Source organism: Toxorhynchites rutilus, chromosome 3, assembly GCF_029784135.1.
Source record: "Toxorhynchites rutilus septentrionalis strain SRP chromosome 3, ASM2978413v1, whole genome shotgun sequence".
NCBI lineage: Eukaryota > Metazoa > Arthropoda > Insecta > Diptera > Culicidae > Toxorhynchites > Toxorhynchites rutilus.
This window is the reverse complement of record NC_073746.1, coordinates 127,173,340-127,196,179: the sequence shown is the minus strand read 5'-3', so window position 1 is coordinate 127,196,179 and position 22,840 is coordinate 127,173,340. Positions and strand designations below refer to the sequence as shown.

Genomic DNA, 22,840 nt, shown 5'->3' with positions numbered 1-22,840 from the left:
CAATTGAAAATTTTTGGAAAACTCTGAAGGAAAAACGGAAACTTCGGAAAATTTAATTCCCATATGTTCTACAATTACATAGTGACAAGTGCTGTTAGTCCATTTGATGTTTGCGCTAGCGAAACTGATCTTTGTTCGAAGCTGGAAATGGATTTTAATGTGATGAAACGCACTCCTATATCTTCTTCTATCTATACAAAAAAAAAGGATCGCCAGATAATGTTGATAAGAGCAGAACTCGAGGAAGGAATTGTCCGATTTAGGGCTGTCTTTATTCTATCATATTTTCTGTATAAAACATTTATTCCATGTAACGTAGAAACATGTTATTTACAAGTGGTTGAAAAATTTTGAACAAGAAGTGTGTCTTAAAAAAATTTTATATTATAATGATGAGTTTTGTTAGAAATACTAGGAATTTTATAGTAAAAAGTAAATTCAACGGAGACGAAAAGAAGATCAATCAATGAACAGTTCTGCGATTGGACTCATGAACTTGCTCATAGTAAGAAGACGTGAATGTTTGAAGGTATTGATAACAAAAAACAAATTTTTGGACGAAGTTTGCCGGGTCAGCTAGTATATTATACAAATTCCTACCAGTATTTGAGAGTCATAACATTTTCTGTCATGTTTAGGCTCATTTGATGTAATAAATCGGGATGACAAAACATGAGCTAAAAATCAATTTTGGGTACATATATAAAAAAGAAATGAAAATTTCATGAAATTCATGAAAATTCAATAAAAATTGTGAAATTTAAATTTTAAAATCGATTTTCATTAACATTTAAAACTAATACATACAATAAACCTTTGTTTTACGTTAGAACCGATTTTTTTCATGATTATCAACCATTTTTAGAAAAAAATTTATAATGCGCAAACAGTGAATGATTTTTGGCAGAGTCAGCACCATGTTCGTACTTTCAACCTACTTAATAAATTATTTTCCAAATCGCTTATGCATCATCAATTCGCTATTTTTCATCCATAGATCGCTGATTTTTTTACCGCTCAGATTTCAAGATATCGCCACTGACCAACTTACCCCTATGACCAACTACCCCTGCCCTACCCCATGACGTATTTCGCAATAACTATTTTGCGAAATATGCATTTAAAATCTCTTAATTTTTCGCTACATTTTCTCCCTATATAGAAATCAATGACGTAGTCCTACGTCAAAAATCAATTGCAATTCAAATTGGCCATCTTGAAATGAAAATTGTGATTTTGTGTAGTTGCTACCTCACGTACGAATTGGAGATAGTCGCCTCAAAATCGTCTGATTTAGCGCGGAATCTATGCAAACATTGTTTTCGATTTCAAGAATAAGCGTAATACTCTGTAGGATCCAATCTTCATCGGGACAGTAAGCTGCAGTATCACTCGCAACTTTCCCAAAATCCACGTGGAAGAGTGGTGTACAATTCTATCCATGGAAACTGAATTAATACCCATTTTGAAATGAGGAATAGGAAATCTTTTGCGAAGCTACATAAAGCCTAGCTGGTCAACTTAACTCTATGTTAATTTTGGCGTTCAATACTTGACACATAAATATAGTATATTGAATAACTGACAGCAGAGTATGCTCAAATTAATTCCAGTTAATTAATTACGTTAACACTTCTACATGCATTATTAAAATTGATTAGAGATTCCACATGTTTCACATCATATGTATCATACATACATATTGATTTATCGTCTTCCTCGAGTACTTATAAAAATATTCAGTTAGTGTGTTGTTCCCCCCGGATTAAGACTCCACGATTGAGAGCTAACTCAACATTTTATCCAAACAACATGAACAGCGAGAGTGCATTTACAATCACTCTCTATCTCAGTAATTTACTATCTTTCACTTCGGTGGAGTACGATGGAAGGCTCAAAAGATACGGAAATGCAATGAGAAAACGCCGCTTCCTAGCGGCGAATGTTTTCCTGATTGTGTCCTTGAACGCGTTGTTTGCGTGGAATTGCTACTGGACAGCATTGGTGTGGTCCGAACGTTATGGGGGTATTCTCAACATGGTGTGGATAGTAGATGATGAAATTAGATTTGGATTGAACTACGCCATGATTCTTAACCATTTCTATGTGTCGAGTAAAGTGGTGACTCTGTTCAACTCGTTGAACTCGATTCAGAATGGATCAACTACAACTGAACTCAATCTAGAAATGTACAGGCAGTTATGAACTAGGATAACGGGTTTCCTTGTGACGAGTGTGGTATTTAAAATGGTGGCTGTATGTGGCTATCACATTTCCGAAGATTTCTTCACTAATAATGGCGTGTATATTATGTTCGTTATATTAGAAATGTGCAGCGAAATTTATTTCCTACTGTTCAGCAGTATAGTATGGATAATGAAGACAATTTTGGTTAACCTTAAAACATTGATGAACAAAACTAACGGAAGGGAGTGGAAGGAACTAGCTAATTCGTATGTTAAAGTCATTTCGTTGTTTGACCTGCTGATGGAATGTTTCGCCTTCCCATTTATGTTCTTCATTGTTATAGTGCTGCTAGAGGGGGTATCCCAAATATTTCTTCTTTACCTCAGTATGACCGATCCTTCGATAGAAGCCAACGAGCTAGATATAGTCTGGCATATCGTGTTGTGGTTGGGACCTTCATTTGGAAAATTCATCGCTATGGCGTGGATGTTTTGGAGTACTGCAAATGAGGTAATTATTGCTAAACATTCCAGCTGCACTAGCAGTCAATTTGCAAATTAGTTGTACCCACCAAACGCTTTAAAAATTATGCTGTCAACAATATAAGTTTTCCCGTGGCTACTAATACTAAAAATGACATTGTACTTGAGCCTTGCTGTTAGTCATACATTTCTTCTTGAGTCCGCAACATGGATCTCGTCAAAGAATTTCGGTCACTGTACACTTTAATGAGTTTCCTGGGAATGCACAACGCATGGATCGATGGAAAAACTAAACTAGTGAAATGTTACTATTGCATCTACATCAATTCATTGCTATTTACTGGTGCAACCTTGATCACCGCCAACATATGCCCGGGTTGCGGTTTTGCAATGGCTGTGAACTGTAATAAAAAGCATATCTTATATGCGGCGGAAGTTGTTTTGGCCAATCAAACACTAGTGGTCATGTGGATAATGAGGAACTATTATATATTCTATGCGGAAAAACACAAATTGCTTCTTTTGAGACTAGAATACTTGTGTAATTCGTTAGACGTGAGCGTTCGATCACTCGCGAGCAAGACATGCGCTTGCTTGGCTGTCGTTTTGTTTTCAAAACTTTTATTTCTGTTTCCATTCCACGTTTTGAAATCGCACCAGAATCCAATAGTGACGCTAATTCTCGGAACATTGATAGTGAACACAATTATCATGATTACATACATCATGGAATGTTCGGCTGTGTTGAATACTCTCGGGAAGCTATTTGCGAAGCTCAAAAAAGTCGATCATGCTGTGGACTCGTACTATCACAACAGCATGCTACTCCTCGAAACTGTCGATATGATAAACGATTTCTATGGAATTCCGTTCCTGCTAGTATGCATCCAGCAACTCTCTTGGATCACCGTGGTGCTCTATCGGCATTGGCTTTATCCTGAGGAAATGATGCACATGAACAACTCCTTCTTGAGGGCGTGGTCTCGTTTTGATTTGTTGGCATCGATTGCCATAACGTTGGACTTTTTATTCGCAAGTAATAATACGATCTCCAAGGTTTGTTCTTACACATTAATACGTAGGTTAACACTTTTGCATTTTAGTGAAAATAATCAATAAAAAAAATCATGAAAAGGTCACAGGAGACTTGTGTCCAAGACACGACCACATAGTTGACGTAGGATTCCGTTAGACAGTCTGTTGCATGCTGATTACATAATTATCACAATTATGGAAAAAATATAAATTTTCCTCATTACAAAAATCATGTTACTTTATAGAGAAAACATATTTGAAATGGAAAACGTAACGTCCGTTTATATTTTTTTCTTTTTTCTTCAAACCCAACTGATCACGATGCTATATGTCTCAATGCAAATTTCAATTGGACTCACAGCACCTAATACGATATGTAGTGCATATGGAAAATCACTTTTTCGTATATTACTTAACTTCCCATGTGAGGAAGTGAATTTAAGAAAAAGACTAACTAAACTAAGCTAAAGCTAAAAAGGAAAACACGACTGTTCTCGTCGGCTCACTAATTTAATCTGAATCTTTATTCAATTTCTTTTGGTACAATACGAGTTGGAAATCATTATTACTTGGAGAGATATTGAATCGGCATAGTTTGATGCCTCCGCGGTTGGTCTCTGCTGCGATCCGGTTCCGTTGTTTACAGTCACAGCACGTCTTATGCCGTGGGTATGGTTGCTGGTTTGATTATATGGGCCTGGCGATAACTTGTGGACCTGGCGATAACTTATTCCTTCACTTTTCCAATTTTTCTCGTCGCGTGAACTTTCCTTGTGTTGAGATGAGCACAACAAAACAGACACCTTAAATCGGACGATCCGTTCTCGAGCGGGAACACACATTGGTTTTGTTTATTTATTGAAACAAATCATTTCATATCTCAAGTCATTTTTAACACAACCGCTACCACGAATTTTATGCTCACACTTTACACTACGTTTTACAACGTTGTTTTTGATCGGTCATTGATATGAGATTTCACGAAGCAACCAACATTAATGTTAAAATTAAAATTTTGTTTGTTAGAATTAAGCATATCAGTCACCTCATTTGCAATACAAAAATGCCCCCGGCTTGCACATTTTTGCAATGCCGAGTTTTGAAGTCTGTTAGGGAACACATTGCATATATATTCGTAATGCCGATTTTCGCAGGTACTTTGATTTTGATGTCTGTAGTTTCATAGACTATATTTTTTGATTCATTTTCACTGTAATAAATTGTTATGGAGTGCCAAAAATTATTAATGCGTGTAAAAGAGGATGCTTGTGTCTTTAATTTTAACCAATCAGAACGAGGTACTTCCATTTGGAGATTTTTCAATTGTTCGATAGTTAGTTTCATATTAATTTCTTCAATTAAAGAAAATTGAAGTTTCGAAATCGATCGACACCAAAATCTCATCAATCCATCATGAAATGACTGGGCAATAAGCGTTTAATATTGGGCATTTTTCGCGATGCGATCGATTGTCGTTTTTCAATTTATACCCCCAATATGTTCCGGAAAGACGTAATCCTACGTCAATATTAACAGCTACTCTATTCAAATACGCATACATTTCATCTAAAGCCACAATTGTCACCCACATCACAGGCAACATATCGATTCCACGTCTGGTTGATTTAAAATGACCCAGTTATCGAACTATTATTTTCTTTATTCAAGCGATCGGAATTGCTTTTTAGAAAGGGTCGGTGCAGTGAACCGGAACAAATAGTAGCCTGAAAGGAACAATGTCTGGCGAACATAGAGACAGAACCTCCCATGCCGGTTCAGAAATCTGTTGAAACGTATTCATTAACATTACAATCAAGAAATCGTCTGGATAGGAATCGCTATAGGCGGAGGCTGAAGAAAATTGAGGCGGTGCTGAAAAAATTGAAAAATTTGGTTGTTCTTTGTCTCAATTTAGGTTCCTGCAAAATAATTATGATCAAATCCCCGTGCTTTGTTACTGTTTCCGATGAAGCATATACCATCGTATCGGTCCAAACGTCTTATGAATTTGGATCAATCGGCCGTAAGTCAATTCATGCTGATTCGTCAAATAACACTAAACATAAATAATATTTATAAGTCCAAAAAGACACCATGTAGAAACACAATTAAACTAAAATACCATATTATTCATTCCATTTCATATCCAGCAAGTCGACACAACTAAAATTTCTTCATTGTTCCGATAATTTTCAGGCAAACGAGACGGCGCTCTGTACGAGACATTTTGATGACTACTCGATGCAGAATAAGAAAGTGGCGAAACAAATAAATAAATTCTTATTGAAGAATTTGCACCAAAAGAAGAAATTTTCCGCATACGGATTCTTTGACATCGACAACAGCGTTATTTATACGGTAAGATTTTTTACGGCTTCAATTTTTTTTCAGACTAGGAGTCAGAAAGCTGAGAGTCAAATCTTCAAAAATTGTAATACAATTCTATTGCGTGTGACAAATCAAATGGAATCAACAACTGTAGTATTCATGTTCATCCATATCTAACCCCATTTCACTTCTGATGACATTCAGTAAGTAATAATATTTGATAATTGCGAAAAAAAAAAAGCAATTATTGCCTGACCTGACCCTGTGATCACGCGTATTCTAGAGGTTGCCACTCAGAATGCATTCAAGGCGTGTTATTTGGCATAGAAATCTCAACTAAGTACTAATAAAAAATGACGCAAGTAATACTACGTTGAGACGGCGAAGTTCCTCTAGGAACGTTAGTGCCATTGAAGAAGAAGAAGAAGACGTAGGACTACGTCTTTCATTTCTGTACCGGGGTGTAAGTTCAAGGTTTCGAAAACGAGAGAGTGACACTGGAGTGCAAGGGTTTGAACGTTAATACCTCTTTAGCGGCTGAATGGAGTGGTATAATAATTACTTCATTCGAAGGACAAAATGTCAAAGAGTTATATGATTGTCACTTATTTATCCCAAAAACTCGTTTCAATAGCCTAAAAATTGCTTTGAAAACAGGCTATTGAAATAATGACAATCTTGCTCATTCGGTTCCCGTGATGCAATTATAGCCAAGAGCACCAGTTTCTGTTTTGCTTTCGCATAGAATGGTCATGAAGGAATGTTTGCTTGTAATTCCGGTCGAATGAAGGAAGATTTGCACATTCGGTTTCAGTGATGTAATCATATCTAAGAGCATCAGTTTCTATTCTGCTTCCGCTTGGAATGGTCATGAAATCTCTCGTGTATTATTCTCACGACAAAATAGAATTATGTATCAAACTTCATCAGTTGCTTTTGCAAAACCACGGTTCTTTTCTCGACCACTAACAAGTTCGAAATAATTGAATTTCATGTTAATAATAATTTCATACTCATACTCATCCTAACAAGGAAAACTTCTCAATCTTAGCAATCTTTAGACATAAAGGGTGTGTCACATCAAATTGCATCACGGAAAAAACGCTGTAGAAATTTAATTTTTAGGAATTATATCTTCAGCTTTCGCTTATAATCAGATAAGAGTGTATAGATCACGTTGGCCATGCTTCACTGTCAATTTTTCGTAAATTTGGAAAAATGTCGTCGAACGAAAAAGAGCGTCGTGAATTAATCCTGTGCACTCATTTCGAGAATCCGGAGTTGTCACATCGGGACATCGGTAAGATGCTGGGAATCGTCCAATCCACGGTCAGCAGAGTACTAAAACGATACTTCGAGAACCTAACCATCGACCGGAAGGTGAAGAACGGCAAAAATGGATGCTCCGTCAGTGAAAAAGATCACAAGCGCGTAGTTAAGCAGTTTAGACGTGATCCGAGAAGTTCGGTCCGGGATGTCGCCAATAAGCTGAATTTGTCAAGTTCATTCGTCCAGCGGACCAAGCAGCGGGAGGGCCTGCGTACATACAAGGTTCAGAAGGCTCCTAACCGCGACAAAAAGCAAAACATGGTGGGGAAGACGCGAGCCCGGAAGCTGTACACCGAAATGCTGACGAAGCCGCATTGCCTGGTAATGGACGACGAAACCTACGTCAAAGCGGACTTTCTACAGCTGCCGGGCCTGTTGTTCTTCTCCGCAGAGGACAAATTCAGCGTTCCGGAGGAGATTCGCAAGCAGAAACTATCCAAGTTTGCCAAAAAGTACATGGTGTGGCAAGCGATCTGCTCTTGCGGAAAGCGGAGCGCCCCCTTCGTGATGACCAGCACGGTAAACGGGCAGGTTTACCTTTAGGAGTGCCTACAGAAGCGCTTACTACCACTATTGAAGCAGCACGAGGGCCCGACCATCTTCTGGCAGGATCTCGCTTCGTGCCACTATTCAAAGGACGTGTTGGAGTGGTACGAAGCCAACGGGGTCACCTTCGTACCAAAGGAAATGATCCCGCCCAACGCGCCGGAGCTTCGCCCAATAGAGAAATATTGGGCGATTATGAAACAGGCCCTCCGGAAGAACCCAAAAGTTGTTAAATCGGAGGCGGACTTCAAGAGAAAATGGATTTCTGTTCAAAAAAAACTACAACCTGACGTTGTACAGAACCTTATGGACGGGGTAAAGAGGAAGGTGCGAGCATACGGGCTTGGGCTCGAAGTATGAATAAAAAGAAAATGCCAAAAGTTGTTTAATAGTTTTTATTTTACTGTCTAAAATTTTCAAAAGGATCGGTCTACTGGGCGAATTTCTACAGCGTTTTTTCCGTGATGCAATTTGATGTGACACACCCTTTAATTATTTATTCATCCATTGAGAACTGATTCCGATGCAATTTCAAACAAATGATTACAAAGCCAGCGGTAGTTCTACGTCTACTTTGTGGTTATACCACAGATATAGCCCACTTCTAGTTTTTCTCAGAGGTTACCGAACTGGAGTTGCCGTCATTCCTATACATTTCGCATTTTTCAAATGTATCTTTGGCAGAACTTGAAAATTTGACGCACAGACGGAAAGCACGGACGAACAATTACTCGAGAAAATGTCTCCTGAAGTTCTGATCAAAGCGGTGCGTTTTATGGTTAATGCCAGGGTCCAATATTTTCGAAGACGAAACGTGAAAATCGACTCTCGCTTTGCTTCGAGTCGGACCACTTTGGCATTCGCCGTTAATCAGTCACCAAATGGTTGTTTTAATTGACGTGACGAATGAATACAGATCTGTCACTACCACTCCAACCTGACATGTACCTAGTTGTCCGCGTACTCAATCTTATTTTCAAGTCCATATAAAGTGTAACCGTAAAATTGATTTCTGATGCTAAAAAATAGTTACTCCATTGGTGGACGGTTTCATTGTTTACCCCAGCTGTATGACATCCGCCATGTTTTTGATGCCAACATCTCAAACGTCAAAAGTATTTGTTTTCTTCAAAACAGCGATCCGCGTTGGCGGCATTGTGCTTCGTTTACTAGTTTAGGGGAGCGTCAACGAATAGCTGATTTTCAGTCGGAATGAACGTTTTCAAAATTAAAATTATGAATGAGAATTAGCTTTTCCATATCCAATTAGTGTTCTATTTGAATTAAGAACATTTTTGTTTGCAAGTGTTGAAAAAATCTCATACGAAAATTGTTTATGAAGACAAGTTTATATTATAATGAAAAAAATCAGCAACAATTTTGGAATTGTATAGCCATATAATTAAATGAAAGTCAGCAATACGCGTTTCAAGTAATTAAATAACATGATGTGAAAATTTTCATTCAAATTTTAAAATTGAAAAACCGATTTCGTGTCTTCTAATCTGATAGAGATTACACTAACGAGTTTGGGACACAAATTATGGCCATAATTTGAAGTCGCCACCAGACGTCGACACCATCGCGAATTACCAATTTACCACCATCTGACATATCGTGATGTCGATGATGAACTTTTGCAGCAGAGGGATAGTGAGATATGCGATGACGGTAGGTAGAGTGAGATAGCGATAATCGTGCCATACACCTGGTTTACCCACCGTGAACTCAAACATCGATACATGCACAACGTAAATAGAATACCAGGTACATTGCTTCCCGCTTTTTCCATGTAGTGGTAGACAAAGAACAAAAGCAAAAATTTATTTCACCATAGGCTTCTTTGCATGGAGAGCGTGTGTATCACACAGGGGAAGTAATATACCTGGCATTTTATTTACGTTGATATATGCAGAAATGATACATGAGAGAGAGAGAGAGAAACGAATTCAGCCTGGAGGGAATCACTTAACACTCCTATACTCGCGCATTGGTCTGTCAGACCGAGAAATCAATAATTCGTTAATTTCTCAGAAAATATCAACACTACGACTTTGCGATTCCCTCTAGCTTCGTTATTCGTCGTTCGTCATCGTTTAGCGTGTCGCATGTGTTGGTACCAAGGGGACGTGTGCCACTTTTTTAACACTTTCGGTCAGACACACCGACGCAAGTATAGGAGTAACTTTTTTGGACAAGTGCCTTTTTTCATATTCTAGAATATTGTTAAATGAAATGTATAAATTAATGTTGGTGGCGTGGAATATTTATAGAATATAGTGCATAAGATCATTACCGGACTATTCTTATTTGATTTCAGTCCCTTTTGTACCTGGATTGAACGGATCCATATATTAACTATTCGTCGTTAGATTCATACGTTCAAAATTAAAATATAAATATTTTTGTTCTAGTTATTCGCTAAATATAATGGTCATACATATACACACTTGTGAAAGAATTTCACTTGTGGAAGAATTGTAAACAGTAAACTATGAACGAATCGGTGGTTTATGGTAATTTTTAACAATTACAGTTTTGGGGATATTTTTTTTTTACAATATCGACAAGAAAACAAGACAAATAAAAGGAAGTTACTAGAAATCTTTATATTATCTGTTTATGCCCCATCTGAAAGAGGTTTTAATTCTTAATTTACCAAGAATACAGAGACAAAGAATATTAGAAATATGCCAACTTTATATTCCAGAACCTTCATCATCTACAGAAGGTGGTATACATTCTTCTCTTCGATAAAAGACCCGAAAAACACGCAACAACTGCATGAAATGTGAAAAATATGTTTGTTTCGAGCATGCAGTTATGCTATGTTCTGATTCTTACTCCAATGAAACCACTATCGATCAATACGTTTTTATGTTATTTTATAGCTCTTTATACTTCCATGAATTTTATTCAGTTGCTTACTTTTAATTAACAACAGTGAAAAATTCGAATTTCGATATTTGTGTTGGAGTATCAAAAATTACTCTGTTTTGAGGAGGCTGAGTTAGATGACCATTAAAACATAATAAAGACGAAGAAAACATATTTTTAGGAGCTTTTCCATCCAATTATACCCTCTTCTTCAAATAAATGCCAATAAAGCCTGAAAAATACACAATGGCAACATTACAGAGAAGTTCAATTTTCGGTCTGTGACACCGTGCGCGAGTATACGTGTTATGATTTTGCACGCGAGTACAGGAGGGTTAAAAAGCGTCAATACGTGGCGTCTCGTCCCCCTGTTTAATAGGACAAGTAGACAAAAGAGAAAAATTAAAAAAAAAAATTTCACATTTGTAGCATGAATGAGGAATTATCGAAAGTAATTTATTTGTAATTTTTATGTTATCCCGAATATCCCTATTTTATTTCCTGTTTGGGTGAAACTTCTCCGCCGTGAAGAATGTAAACTGATGACTACACTTGACCACACCACACAAGCCGTACACAACACAACGCTACGAAATGAGCAGTAATGGATGCCGGGTCCAAGCCTTTGACCTGAACCCACCGCTATTCAAACACTTTTCGGCATCTTAAAGTGCGACAGGGCAAACGCAGTCACCTATGTATGAAGCGATCATTACTACTAATGCGCTGCCTTGCGTAACAATCATATTTGAGGTTCGAAGTTTTTTGCTGAACGAAGCTGATGGAAACGGTAGAAAACATACACACCATTGAACAATTGACTGAACATTGATTTTATGTTTAGAAGAATGTTTAATTTTTATCAACCAATTGTTTGATTGAAAAGAGTGAATATTAGGATGGGGAAAAAAGAATTCGTTATGTCTCCGGTGGATGGCTGTAGTGATCAATATCTCAGGTAGTATGAATGCGATCGATTCATGCAAGGTTGTGTCATAAATATAAGATTTATTACAAAACCCTTCTCTTAGACATTTTTTGATTACTTGACTTTTTTTTTGAGCGCGCGTCAAGGATTACCAAAATTGCTCAACCTAAACCTGGAAATGCAAGTTAAGCAGCTGTAATTGTGCAAAAAGTTTATGGTCGTGATCAGGGTTGCCAACTATTATTTTCAAAAATCAGGGAGAATGAAAATAAAAATCAGGAGAAATCAGGATGCTCATATTGTGTTGTCCGGAAATTTCGAGCCGATTTTTGGAAACACAAATGCATTTATTAAAATTTATGTGCACAGTTTTGTTCCACGATCTTTCACACACCTAAAAAAAATATCCTCTCAGAATATGTTTGCTTTCTCGCCGAAAACTGTTTTATATACAAAAGAAAGATATTTTCATTATAGACAGTAAATGTCGAAGTTCGTATGCTTGAGAGAATTTCGCAGGTACCTTAACCTGTGATAATCTTAAGGCGCAATATTCGGTTAGTTTCGCTGGTGGGATAGCACATTCCAACCAGACTCCAATTAAAATTGTCGTGTTGACAAAGAGACATGAAGTTTGGCGTTTCTCTGATGGAACACGACGGCTATCGCATTGACTAATTCCGGAAGTTCCTCTAGTTTGTTGAGAGCAGTAGTTGTGGGAATTTATCGACTGTTTGATTAGTAGAAACTCATAATGGGGCTTCGAGATTAATGAACAAGTTCAGTTTCGAGATCAGTTTCGTAAGATTATGCTAATTATGATGAGTTTTCGTGGAAATATCAGGAAATTCATTGACACAGTTGTAAAGTAAGAACTAGGACTACGTGTTTTAATTATTCAAAAGCAACAAGTAATTATTTTCATTCAAAATATAACGATCTGAAACTGCCTTTGGGCGTGCTAATCTGATAGAGTTTATTTTTCACGCCATCATCAAGCTTTAATAAATGTCGACAGGGTATTTTCGATAAAGCGAAGCGCTTCGGAATATGTAGATAAAAACAAAAAGAGATTAAACATTATGCAAGTGCGGACTGGAAAGCTTATTTTATGTTGGCTATTATGACAATTCTCATTTCCAACCAGAAAAACTTCATATTATTATTACGGATAATTTTCATTCTAAAGGGTGTGTCACATCAAATTGCATCACCGCTGTAGAAATTTAATTTTTAGGAATTATATCTTCAGCTTTCGCTTTAAAATCAGATAAAAGTGTTGTCGATAGCAAAGAAGAGCAGGATCACTGGGCAGCAATCTTCAGGAAAATACGCAGTACACGTGGTGAGTTTTCTCCCAGGTAACACTCTCCGGAACGGCGACGCGATAGATAAGAGTTCTTCGATTCAGGTAAGTATACACATGTTTATTCTATTTGTATTTCATTGCAGGTAAGTATAACTATTTTTATTTCTCCATAATTTCACATCACATTTCTATTAAACAATTCACAAAGTATTTCAAGAAAAGTAATTCACAAACTAAATTATTTCAACTGAAGTTCGAGCAGCTGATCTTCATCGGTCAAAACCGAGCGGTAAAAAGAGACCCCGCATACGATTCAACAGCCTTTTATAGATGTTGGTTGGCGGAAGTGAAAATTTTAATTTCCTGGTTACTTCAATTGTTTTTGTCATGTTTTTTGTAGCTTGAAGGTAATAAATTTTCTTGCAAACAATGTCGATCATTTCATACAGATGGCTCTGCATTCGTTCATCGAACATACTGGCCCCTCTGAAATCCCATTTCAGAAATTTCAAAATGTCGATTGCTCGTTGATGGCTGGTTGTTATGATGAGTTCTTGCCCTTTTAGAACAACTGGATGAGCTTACGGATTTATAATTCTGTTGTCTTCGTTGGTTCTTCTGATGGTGTTGCTGGTTGTGTTGTCGCGATGGGTAGCAAGCATATCTTAGATACGGGCCGCACAAATTTTCCGCTGGGTGTTTGAAGAGTTACCACTCGAGTGATCCCGTCTGCTCCGGGGTGCAGTTCGATGATTCGTCCTGTCGGCCAGTGCACAGGAGGAGTGTTCTCGTCCTTTATAACCACCAGGCGACCTTTCTCGATGACTACAGGTGGATTGCACCACTTCGATCGTGGTTGAAGCGTCGAAAGATATTCGTTGTGCCATCGCTGCCACAGATGTTGGAAAAGTTTCTGCGTGTGCTCCCAGTGTCGAAGTCGATTGGAGGGAATTTTCGTGAGGTCCATGTCCGGAATTGCTTTCATCGCAGAACCAATCAAAAAGTGTCCGGGAGTGAGTGGTTGGAAATCGGTATGGTCGTCGCTGAGAAGAACGAGTGGCCTAGAGTTCAGGCAACACTCGATCTGCTTGAGTAGAGTTTGCATGTCGTCGTCAGCTAGTTTGTTGGGTCCGAGAACACGGTAGAAATGCTTCTGTGCTGACGCAATAGCAGCCTCCCACAAGCCCCCGAAGTTAGAAGCCTTAGGAGGATTGAAGCACCAGCGTATTCCATTCTTCATGCATTCTTGTTCAACTGCCAGCTGGTGATGCTCGTTGCGGAATAGACGACGAAGCTCGTTTGCTGCGCCCACAAAATTTCTCCCGTTGTCGCTGTGGATTTCGGAGCAGATTTCTCGTTGTGAGACGAACCTGCGCAGTGCCTGGATAAATTTTGCTGTGCTCAATTCAGGAACGAGCTCCAGATGTACTGCTTTTGTGCTGAAGCAAATAAAAACAGCTACGTAAGCCTTTCGTGGAGCTGCCTTTCGACTGACTGGCTTGAGTAGAATTGGACCCCAGTAGTCCACTCCTGAGACGGAAAATGGCCGCGCCGCGGTGACCCGTGATGCAGGAAGCTCGGACATAAATTGCTCCACGTGTTTTGGACGAACTCTATAGCAAGTCGTGCAGTTGTGAACCACAGCTTTCGCAAGCTTTCTGGCCCCTGTGATCCAGAAGCGGAGACGAATAATGGTGAGCAATAGTTGTGTAGCTGCGTGAAGATGTTTGTGGTGATAACCTCGAACCAACAGTAGGGAAAAGCGATGTGACGACGGTAGAAGAATTGGATGTTTGACTTCGAAAGGCTGTTGCGATCTTTCCAATCTGCCCCCAATATGTATCAGGCCATCTGGTGCTAGGAAAGGATGAAACCATCGTAGAGGTGATTTGGCGGAAATGGGTTTTCCCTGCTGAAGCTGAGTCCAGTCGCTGTTGAAGCATTGTTGTTGAACTAATGAGATCAGCGTTTTCTCGGCCTTGGAGACTTCATCAGAGCTGAGACTAGACCTTTTTGGACGTGGCCTGGCGAGACAGTTGTGACGAAATCGTTGACAATAAGCGAGTACACGCAGCATGCGATCGTAGCTGGAAAATTTCTCCACGAATAAGTCCAGGAACGTGGGTTCGGCTATGGCGGGAACTGAGGCAACTGGTGTTTTTCTGATTTCTAGTTGGGCATCCGAAGGTTCCAGTTCGTCGTGCTGCTGGATTGGCCAACTGCTGGAATGTTGTTGCAACCAAAAGGGTCCGCTCCACCAAAGTTCATTCAGGAATAGCAGCTCTGCTGTTGTCCCACGCGAGATGCAGTCTGCAGGGTTCTGTTGTCCTGCCACATGATGAAAATGACATCCAACCGTGGCGAGTTGAATTTTTGAAACACGGTTCGCCACGAAAGTTGTCCATGTTGATGGGGTGGAATTCAACCAGCTGAGTACCACCGTCGAATCGACCCAAAAGAATGTTTCGGCTGACAGTTGAAGAGACGCAGTAATTTTCTCGTACAATTGTGACGCAAGCAGTGCCCCGCAGAGTTCGAGTCGTGGTATGATTTGCTTCTTTAATGGCGCTACCTTCGATTTGGCTGTAAGAAGCGCTACGTTTATGGTTCCGTCGGAGTTCGCCGAGCGGAGGTAAGCGCAAGTTCCACAAGCGCGCTCCGATGCGTCGGAGAAGATGTGAAGTTGTACCGTTGTTGGATTACGACATAAAACGTAACGAGGAATACGAAGCTCGTTTAGTAGCGGGAGTTGCGAGAGATACGATGCCCAATGTTCGATCATCGGTGGGGGGAGCTCTTGGTCCCAGCCTAGAACATTGTCGTCACTGTCCTTAAGCGTCCATAAGGCCTGCATGAATAACTTAGCGGTGGTAACGATAGGCCCCACTAGGCCGAGAGGGTCGAATAGACGGGCAATCTGGGAGAGAGCTATGCGTTTGGTAAGCCTCTCCTCGCAAACATTTGGCAGTTCGATCTTGTAGCGCAGGTTGTCCGTCGATGGTTCCCAATGTAAGCCTAGGGTTTTGATGCATGAATCTCGATCGAAGTCCACGGATGCCTGAAGAGCTCGGTTGTCCAACGAAACTTCCTCTAATACGGCTGGCTCATTCGAAGCCCATTTACGGAGTTGGAATCCTCCCTTGTTGAGAAGGGACTCAAGCTGCTGCCGAAGTGCGATGGCTTCTTGCACGGAATCCGCGCCTGAGAACAAGTCGTCCACATAGAAATCCCTTTTCAGGACCGTCGCAGCTTGTGGATACTCGTACCGCTCGTCTTCGGCCAATTGTTGAAGGACACGTGTCGCTAGAAATGGAGCACTAGCCGTCCCATAGGTAACCGTCCTCAATTCGTAGGTCTCGAGAGGATCGTCCGGGGAGAATCGCCACACAATTCTCTGAAGCGGAATATCCTTTTCGTCCACCAGTATCTGTCGGTACATCTGTTTGATGTCAGCGATTATCATTATAGGTCGGATCCGGGATCGCATGATGATTGACCTGATGTCCTCTTGGGTGACTGCACCCACCATGAGTGCGTCGTTTAGGGAGGGACCGGACGGTGTTTTACAAGACGCGTCGAAGACTACGCGTAACTTTGTTGTAGAGCTGTCATCACGAACAACCCAGTGGTGAGGAAGATGATAGGACGGAGATGGTGCTGTCTCATGGTCGTACACTCGATGCATATGTCCGAGGGCACGGTATTCTTCCAGAAAGTCGCAGTATTGTTTCCGGAGATTTTCATTATGCCACAGACGGTTTTCCAGAAGACGAAAACGGCGAATAGCAGTACGACGATTGTCTTCCAACTTGGAGAGAATGTCGTTTCTGACTGGTAGAAGAACTATATAGCGTCCTTCTGAATTTCTACATACGTTGCGTTGAAAGTGTTCTTCACATGCTGCTTCTTCCACCGAGTAGTTTGCAGAGCCGCTATCTTCCTCGACAGTCCAGAATTTTTCCATTTGCTGATGAAGATCTACGACGGTGGCAATATTAACCGATGCTGGAGTTGATGATTGGCCAGTCGATTTTCTTCCGGAAACGATCCAGCCAAAGACGGAGTTCACGAACAGTGGACCATTGGAATCAAGCTGAATTCTGCCAGAGGCTTTGAACAGGTCAAAGAATAGTTCGGCACCTAATATGATGTCGATGGGAGCAGTTTGGTGAAACAATGGGTCCGCGAGTTGGATCCCGGTAGGAATTTTCCAAGATGAAACGTCAAATGAATTAGACGGTAGATCGACAGTCACTCGTGGTAGGATAACGAAGTCAACCGGAGCAGAGTATTCGGTTACTAGAGAACGCACCGTAGAAACAATTTTGAAGCGAGCATGTGTCGAACGTTGTCCTATTCCAGCGATCGGGAGATTAATTTTCTGACGTTGGATTTTGAGCCGCCGTATGAATGACTCTGTTGCAAAGCAGCACTCACTGCCGGAATCCAAAAGTGCTCTGGCATGGTGTCCAATACCATTGTTGTCAACCACCAATACAATCGCTGTTGCCAGAACAACGCTTTTCACTCCACGACCTGACAGACGTTTCAACGATGGCTGCTGACATTGACATCGGCGGTTTATTATCCGTTGATTGTGCTCGAATTTTCATTGGTTGTGTTGATTCTGGAACATTGGCGCTAGGAAATGTGGACGAAGAATTGGAGCAGAGCTGAGTGTGGTGGTGACCATGGCACTTGCGACACGTGCTGGAAGAGGGACAATCATCTGCTCGGTGGCCTTTGCGGAGACAGTTCCGGCACAGCTGATGACGGCGAACTTCTTTGTCTTTGTCGTTGATACTTATTTTGGAGAAGACTCCGCACAAATATAGAGGATGGTGATTCGAACACAGGATACACTCTCTCGAGTTCATGGCGTTTGCTCCGTGGATAGAAACAGGGCGCGTAAGTGGCCTTTTCACAGGTTGAGGTTGGGATACATCGCTGGTTCGTCCAATCGATTGAAGTACTGAGACACGACGTTGAATGAAAGATGTTAGATCGCTGAATTTTATGGCATCCTTCGTTGAAGCGCAGTCCTCCCAGTCTCTCCTTGTTGTGGGATCAAGGCGAATGCTCAAGATTCTGATGAGAATGATGTCCCAGTATTCGGTTTTCTCTCCGAGTTGTTTGAGAATTTTCACATTAGCTTCGAACTTCTCTACCAGCGAATGCAACTCGGAAGCGGATTCCCGCTTGAGTGTGGGAAACTCAAAAAGCGAGTCAATGTACGACTGCTTTAGTCTTATGGTGTTCTGGTAATGCTTCAACAACAAATTCCAGGCTACGAGATAGTTGTTGGCGCTGATTGCTATTGTCTGCACTAGTTTTAATGCTTCCCCAGCCAAAGACGAACGAAGGTAATAAAATTTCTGCACACTAGAGAGTTCGTGCGACGAATGAACTAGTGAGACGAAGAGATCGTGGAAATTGAGCCAATGATCGATGTTCCCCGAAAAGACAGGCAGCTTGATGTCCGGTAGACGGATGTGTGATGCCGTAGGGAAATGCTGGTTTGAATGGTTAGCTGGAGACGCAGGGTTAACCGGAGTTGATAGAGCTTTATGCAGCGACAGCAGGAATCCTTTTACACGGAAGTAAACAGTTTCGAATTCAATGCGGGTTTTCAGATGAATTTCGGTGCCGGCCTCGTCCAGCGTTTCCAAATCGCTTTGTACGGTGTTGAAGTCATTCCAGATCGTGACAAGATGCTCCAAACGGACAGATACCTCAACAGCATCGGTTTCATCATCGTAGTTGTCGACGAACGTTGCGATGAGGTTGAATGATGATAAGAGGCTCTTTTGTCTCGTTTTCAGTGATTTGATTCGCCTTTCGCTGGCCATGATGAAGCGGGATCTGGAAAGCGAAAGACCGCGCAGCACAAAGAGATAAATGTGAGAGAATGGAACGCTAATTACCTTCTTAAGGCAATTTTCAATGCCTTGTATGAGTTATAACAACGCAGTAACCAGCGGTGATGTAAGTTGTCTTATGAAGAGATCGAAGCCCGTTCTGAAGGGAATTGTACCAGGTAGGTAACCTCAACTGTGCACAGCCACGTGGTTAGGATTCCACAAGCGATTGAGATGCCGGATCAACGGAGTTCAACGTTAGATCCGGTTCGAAGGACCACTTTGTCGATAGCAAAGAAGAGCAGGATCACTGGGCAGCAATCTTCAGGAAAATACGCAGTACACGTGGTGAGTTTTCTCCCAGGTAACACTCTCCGGAACGGCGACGCGATAGATAAGAGTTCTTCGATTCAGGTAAGTATACACATGTTTATTCTATTTGTATTTCATTGCAGGTAAGTATAACTATTTTCATTTCTCCATAATTTCACATCACATTTCTATTAAACAATTCACAAAATATTTCAAGAAAAGTAATTCACAAACTAAATTATTTCAACTAAAGTTCGAGCAGCTGATCTTCATCGGTCAAAACCGAGCGGTAAAAAGAGACCCCGCATACGATTCAACAGCCTTTTATAGATGTTGGTTGGCGGAAGTGAAAATTTTAATTTCCTGGTTACTTCGATTGATTTTGTCATGTTTTTTGTAGCTTGAAGGTAATAAATTTTCTTGCAAACAATGTCGATCATTTCATACAGATGGCTCTGCATTCGTTCGAATCGAACAAGTGTATAGATCATGTTGGCCATGCTTCACTGTCAATTTTTCGTAAATTTGGAAAAATGTCGTCGAACGAAAAAGAGCGTCGTGAATTAATCCTGTGCACTCATTTCGAGAATCCGGAGTTGTCACATCGGGACATCGGTAAGATGCTGGGAATCGTCCAATCCACGGTCAGCAGAGTACTAAAATGATACTTCGAGAACCTAACCATCGACCGGAAAGTGAAGAACGGCAAAAATGGATGCTCCGTCAGTGAAAAAGATCACAAGCGCGTAGTTAAGCAATTTAGACGTGATCCGAGAAGTTCGGTCCGGGATGTTGCCAATAAGCTGAATTTGTCAAGTTCATTCGTCCAGCGGACCAAGCAGCGGGAGGGCCTGCGTACATACAAGGTTCTGACGAAGCCGCATTGCCTGGTAATGGACGACGAAACCTACGTCAAAGCGGACTTTCGTCAGCTGCCAGGCCTGTTGATCTTCTCCGCAGAGGACAAATTCAGCGTTCCGGAGGAGATTCGCAAGCAGAAACTATCCAAGTTTGCCAAAAAGTACATGGTGTGGCAAGCGATCTGCTCTTGTGGAAAGCGGAGCGCCCCCTTCGTGATGACTAAGGAGCTTCTGAAGCGCTTCTGAAGGAGTGCCTACAGAAGCGCTTACTACCACTATTGAAGCAGTACGAGGGCCCGACCATCTTCTGGCCGGATCTCGCTTCGTGCCACTATTCAAAGGACGTGTTGGAGTGGTACGAAGCCAACGGGGTCACCTTCGTGCCAAAGGAAATGAACCCGCCCAACGCGCCGGAGCTTCGCCCAATAGAGAAATAATGGGCGATTATGAAGCAGGCCCTCCGGAAGAACCCAAAAGTTGTCAAATCGGAGGCGGACTTTAAGAGAAAATGGATTTCTGTTAAAAAAAACTACAACCTGACGTTGTACAGAACCTTATGGACGGGGTAAAGAGGAAGGTACGAGCATACGGGCTTGGGCTCGAAGTATGAAAAATGGAAAATGCCAAAAGTTGTTTAATAGTTTTTATTTTACTGTCTAAAATTTTCAAAAGGATCGGTCTACTGGGCGAATTTCTACAGCGTTTTTTCCGTGATGCAATTTGATGTGACACACCCTTTAGTACAAAATCAAGAAAATTCAGGAAACATCAGGATCATTTTACAAAAATCAGGGCAAATTAAGTGTTTGTCAGGATATCAGGGAACGTGTCAAAAAGTCTGGGAAATCCTGAAAAATCAGGAAGGTTGGCATCTCTGGTCGTGATACTGTAACAGTAAATCACAGTTTCGTTTGCAACACACTCTGGTAGGTCAATTGTCGGAAATGTCGACAAAATAATAGAAACCTCGCTAGGATTAGGATCTTCCAATGAGACCTATCTGTTCCAATCATTTATTTACAATGACTTTCCCTATGGATAACCATAATCTTGAAAACAGATTTTGTACTATTTTTGGCTCATGGTTGGATAAACAGGATTTCTTTCTAGAAAACAGTTTGTCGAACACACCAGAAAATGATTCTATTGCTGATTTATGACCGAGAGAGAATGTCGGTAAACCGACCAAAGCAGATAGGTGCTATTCTAAAGTTACGATAAAAACCATTGAAAGCAACAATTTAAACATTCCGGAGCTTGGTTTGAAAGTTCTTATGCATTCACCTTATAGTTTTGACCAGAAATCTAGTGATTATCACCTGTTTCTGGCTAAGCGAAAAAATCTTGTCGATTAAAGATATACGACGTCGATTATATATATTTTTTGAATCGACCGTCCAGATTTTTCCAACGGGGGCAAAAGTTTCTACAACTATACAATGATGGAATTACCTTAAAAAAGGCAACAATTTACCGAACAAAATGGCGCCTAAACCCGAACTATGCAAAATAAAGTCTTGAAGTTCACGTGAAAGTAATAGATTTTGTGATATTATTTCTAAACAATAAATATTTTTTAACGGACACATACTTTCTCATCTCTTGCAGGTATTCAGCTCGATCATCACCTATCTTGTGATACTGATACAGTTCAAACAGCTCGAGAACGATTTGACCCACAGTGACAGGAACGGTACGAGTACGGGCAGCGTTTAAATGGAATTGAAAATACTCTTCAATAAAAAAAATCTATCAACGCATATTGTTCTACTCCTCCGCACAGTTCAATTGAAAACAATTCCAGACATTTCATTAAGAGAATAAAATATAAAAAAAACGAAAAAAAAAGTTTTTTTTTCTCGTATAAAACTATAAGTTTGGTGTCAAAGATACGACCACATTGTTAGCGTTATACTACGAAATTCAAATTCAATAAAACAAATTCAAATCCACTTTTTCTTTAGTATAAATATTTTGCAAAACTGACAGGAACCAATGAACAGATGTTTGCACTGAGTAAGGAGCGCGAACGATTTACCCAACCCAACATCAATAGACAGCTATTCATTGATATCGTTGGATTGCATAGGAAATTTTTTGATTCGTATGGGATTCATATTTATGAAATTTATTGACATTCCCTAATATCCAGACAAACACTCAATTTTGCCTGATTTTTATAAAATGATCCTGATTTTTGTACTTTTCATTTTATCAGAAAAAAATTTCTGGGATCTCTAGCAAAATTCTTTTGGTAGAAACCTATACCTAACTTTTTTATCACACATATTGTCAATCGACTGAATAAGCTTTTCCGGAATATAAATCCCGAATCATTTTCTCTACACTCACAATGTTCTAAGATTTTCAAAACAGGACTGGATAATTTCACGAGTTTGAGGCACAGCATTACCTTAGTGAGGATGATGTGTATGTAGGAATAACCGCAAAGCTAATGACGATCAAAAGATCCGGCGACACACTGGCTTTTCCACTTCTTGAAGAAACTATACCATGCTTATCAATTTTTCCACATTTCTCAACATCGGTTAAGAATGTTTTCTCACAATTCAATCTTGATAAAACGAGGATTAGAAGAAAATGCTAAAACTGGAAACATTGAAAGGAATGTCATCCACTTACAAATATGTAGGGCTGAATAACAAAAATGCAGGTTCCGTTAAATTTCGCAACAAATTACATCTGAATACAGCAAATACGTCATTCAGAAGTGAGAATAATGAACTTGATGATGATGATGACCCACCTCATACCCCTACAAAGGTTTG

General features: G+C 40.2%; 1 protein-coding gene across 1 annotated transcript in view; it reads left to right on the top strand.

The window, feature by feature from the left end:
• The window catches only part of LOC129773479 (gustatory and pheromone receptor 39a), a 59,236-nt gene extending 37,469 nt beyond the window's left edge, over positions 1-21,767 (top strand). The window contains exons 2-3 of the mRNA XM_055777089.1: positions 5,901-6,062; positions 21,660-21,767. Of these exons, the coding sequence (XP_055633064.1) occupies positions 5,901-6,062; positions 21,660-21,767 (270 nt within the window). The remainder of the gene's footprint in view (positions 1-5,900; positions 6,063-21,659) is intronic.
• The last annotated feature ends 1,073 nt before the right edge of the window (positions 21,768-22,840 follow it).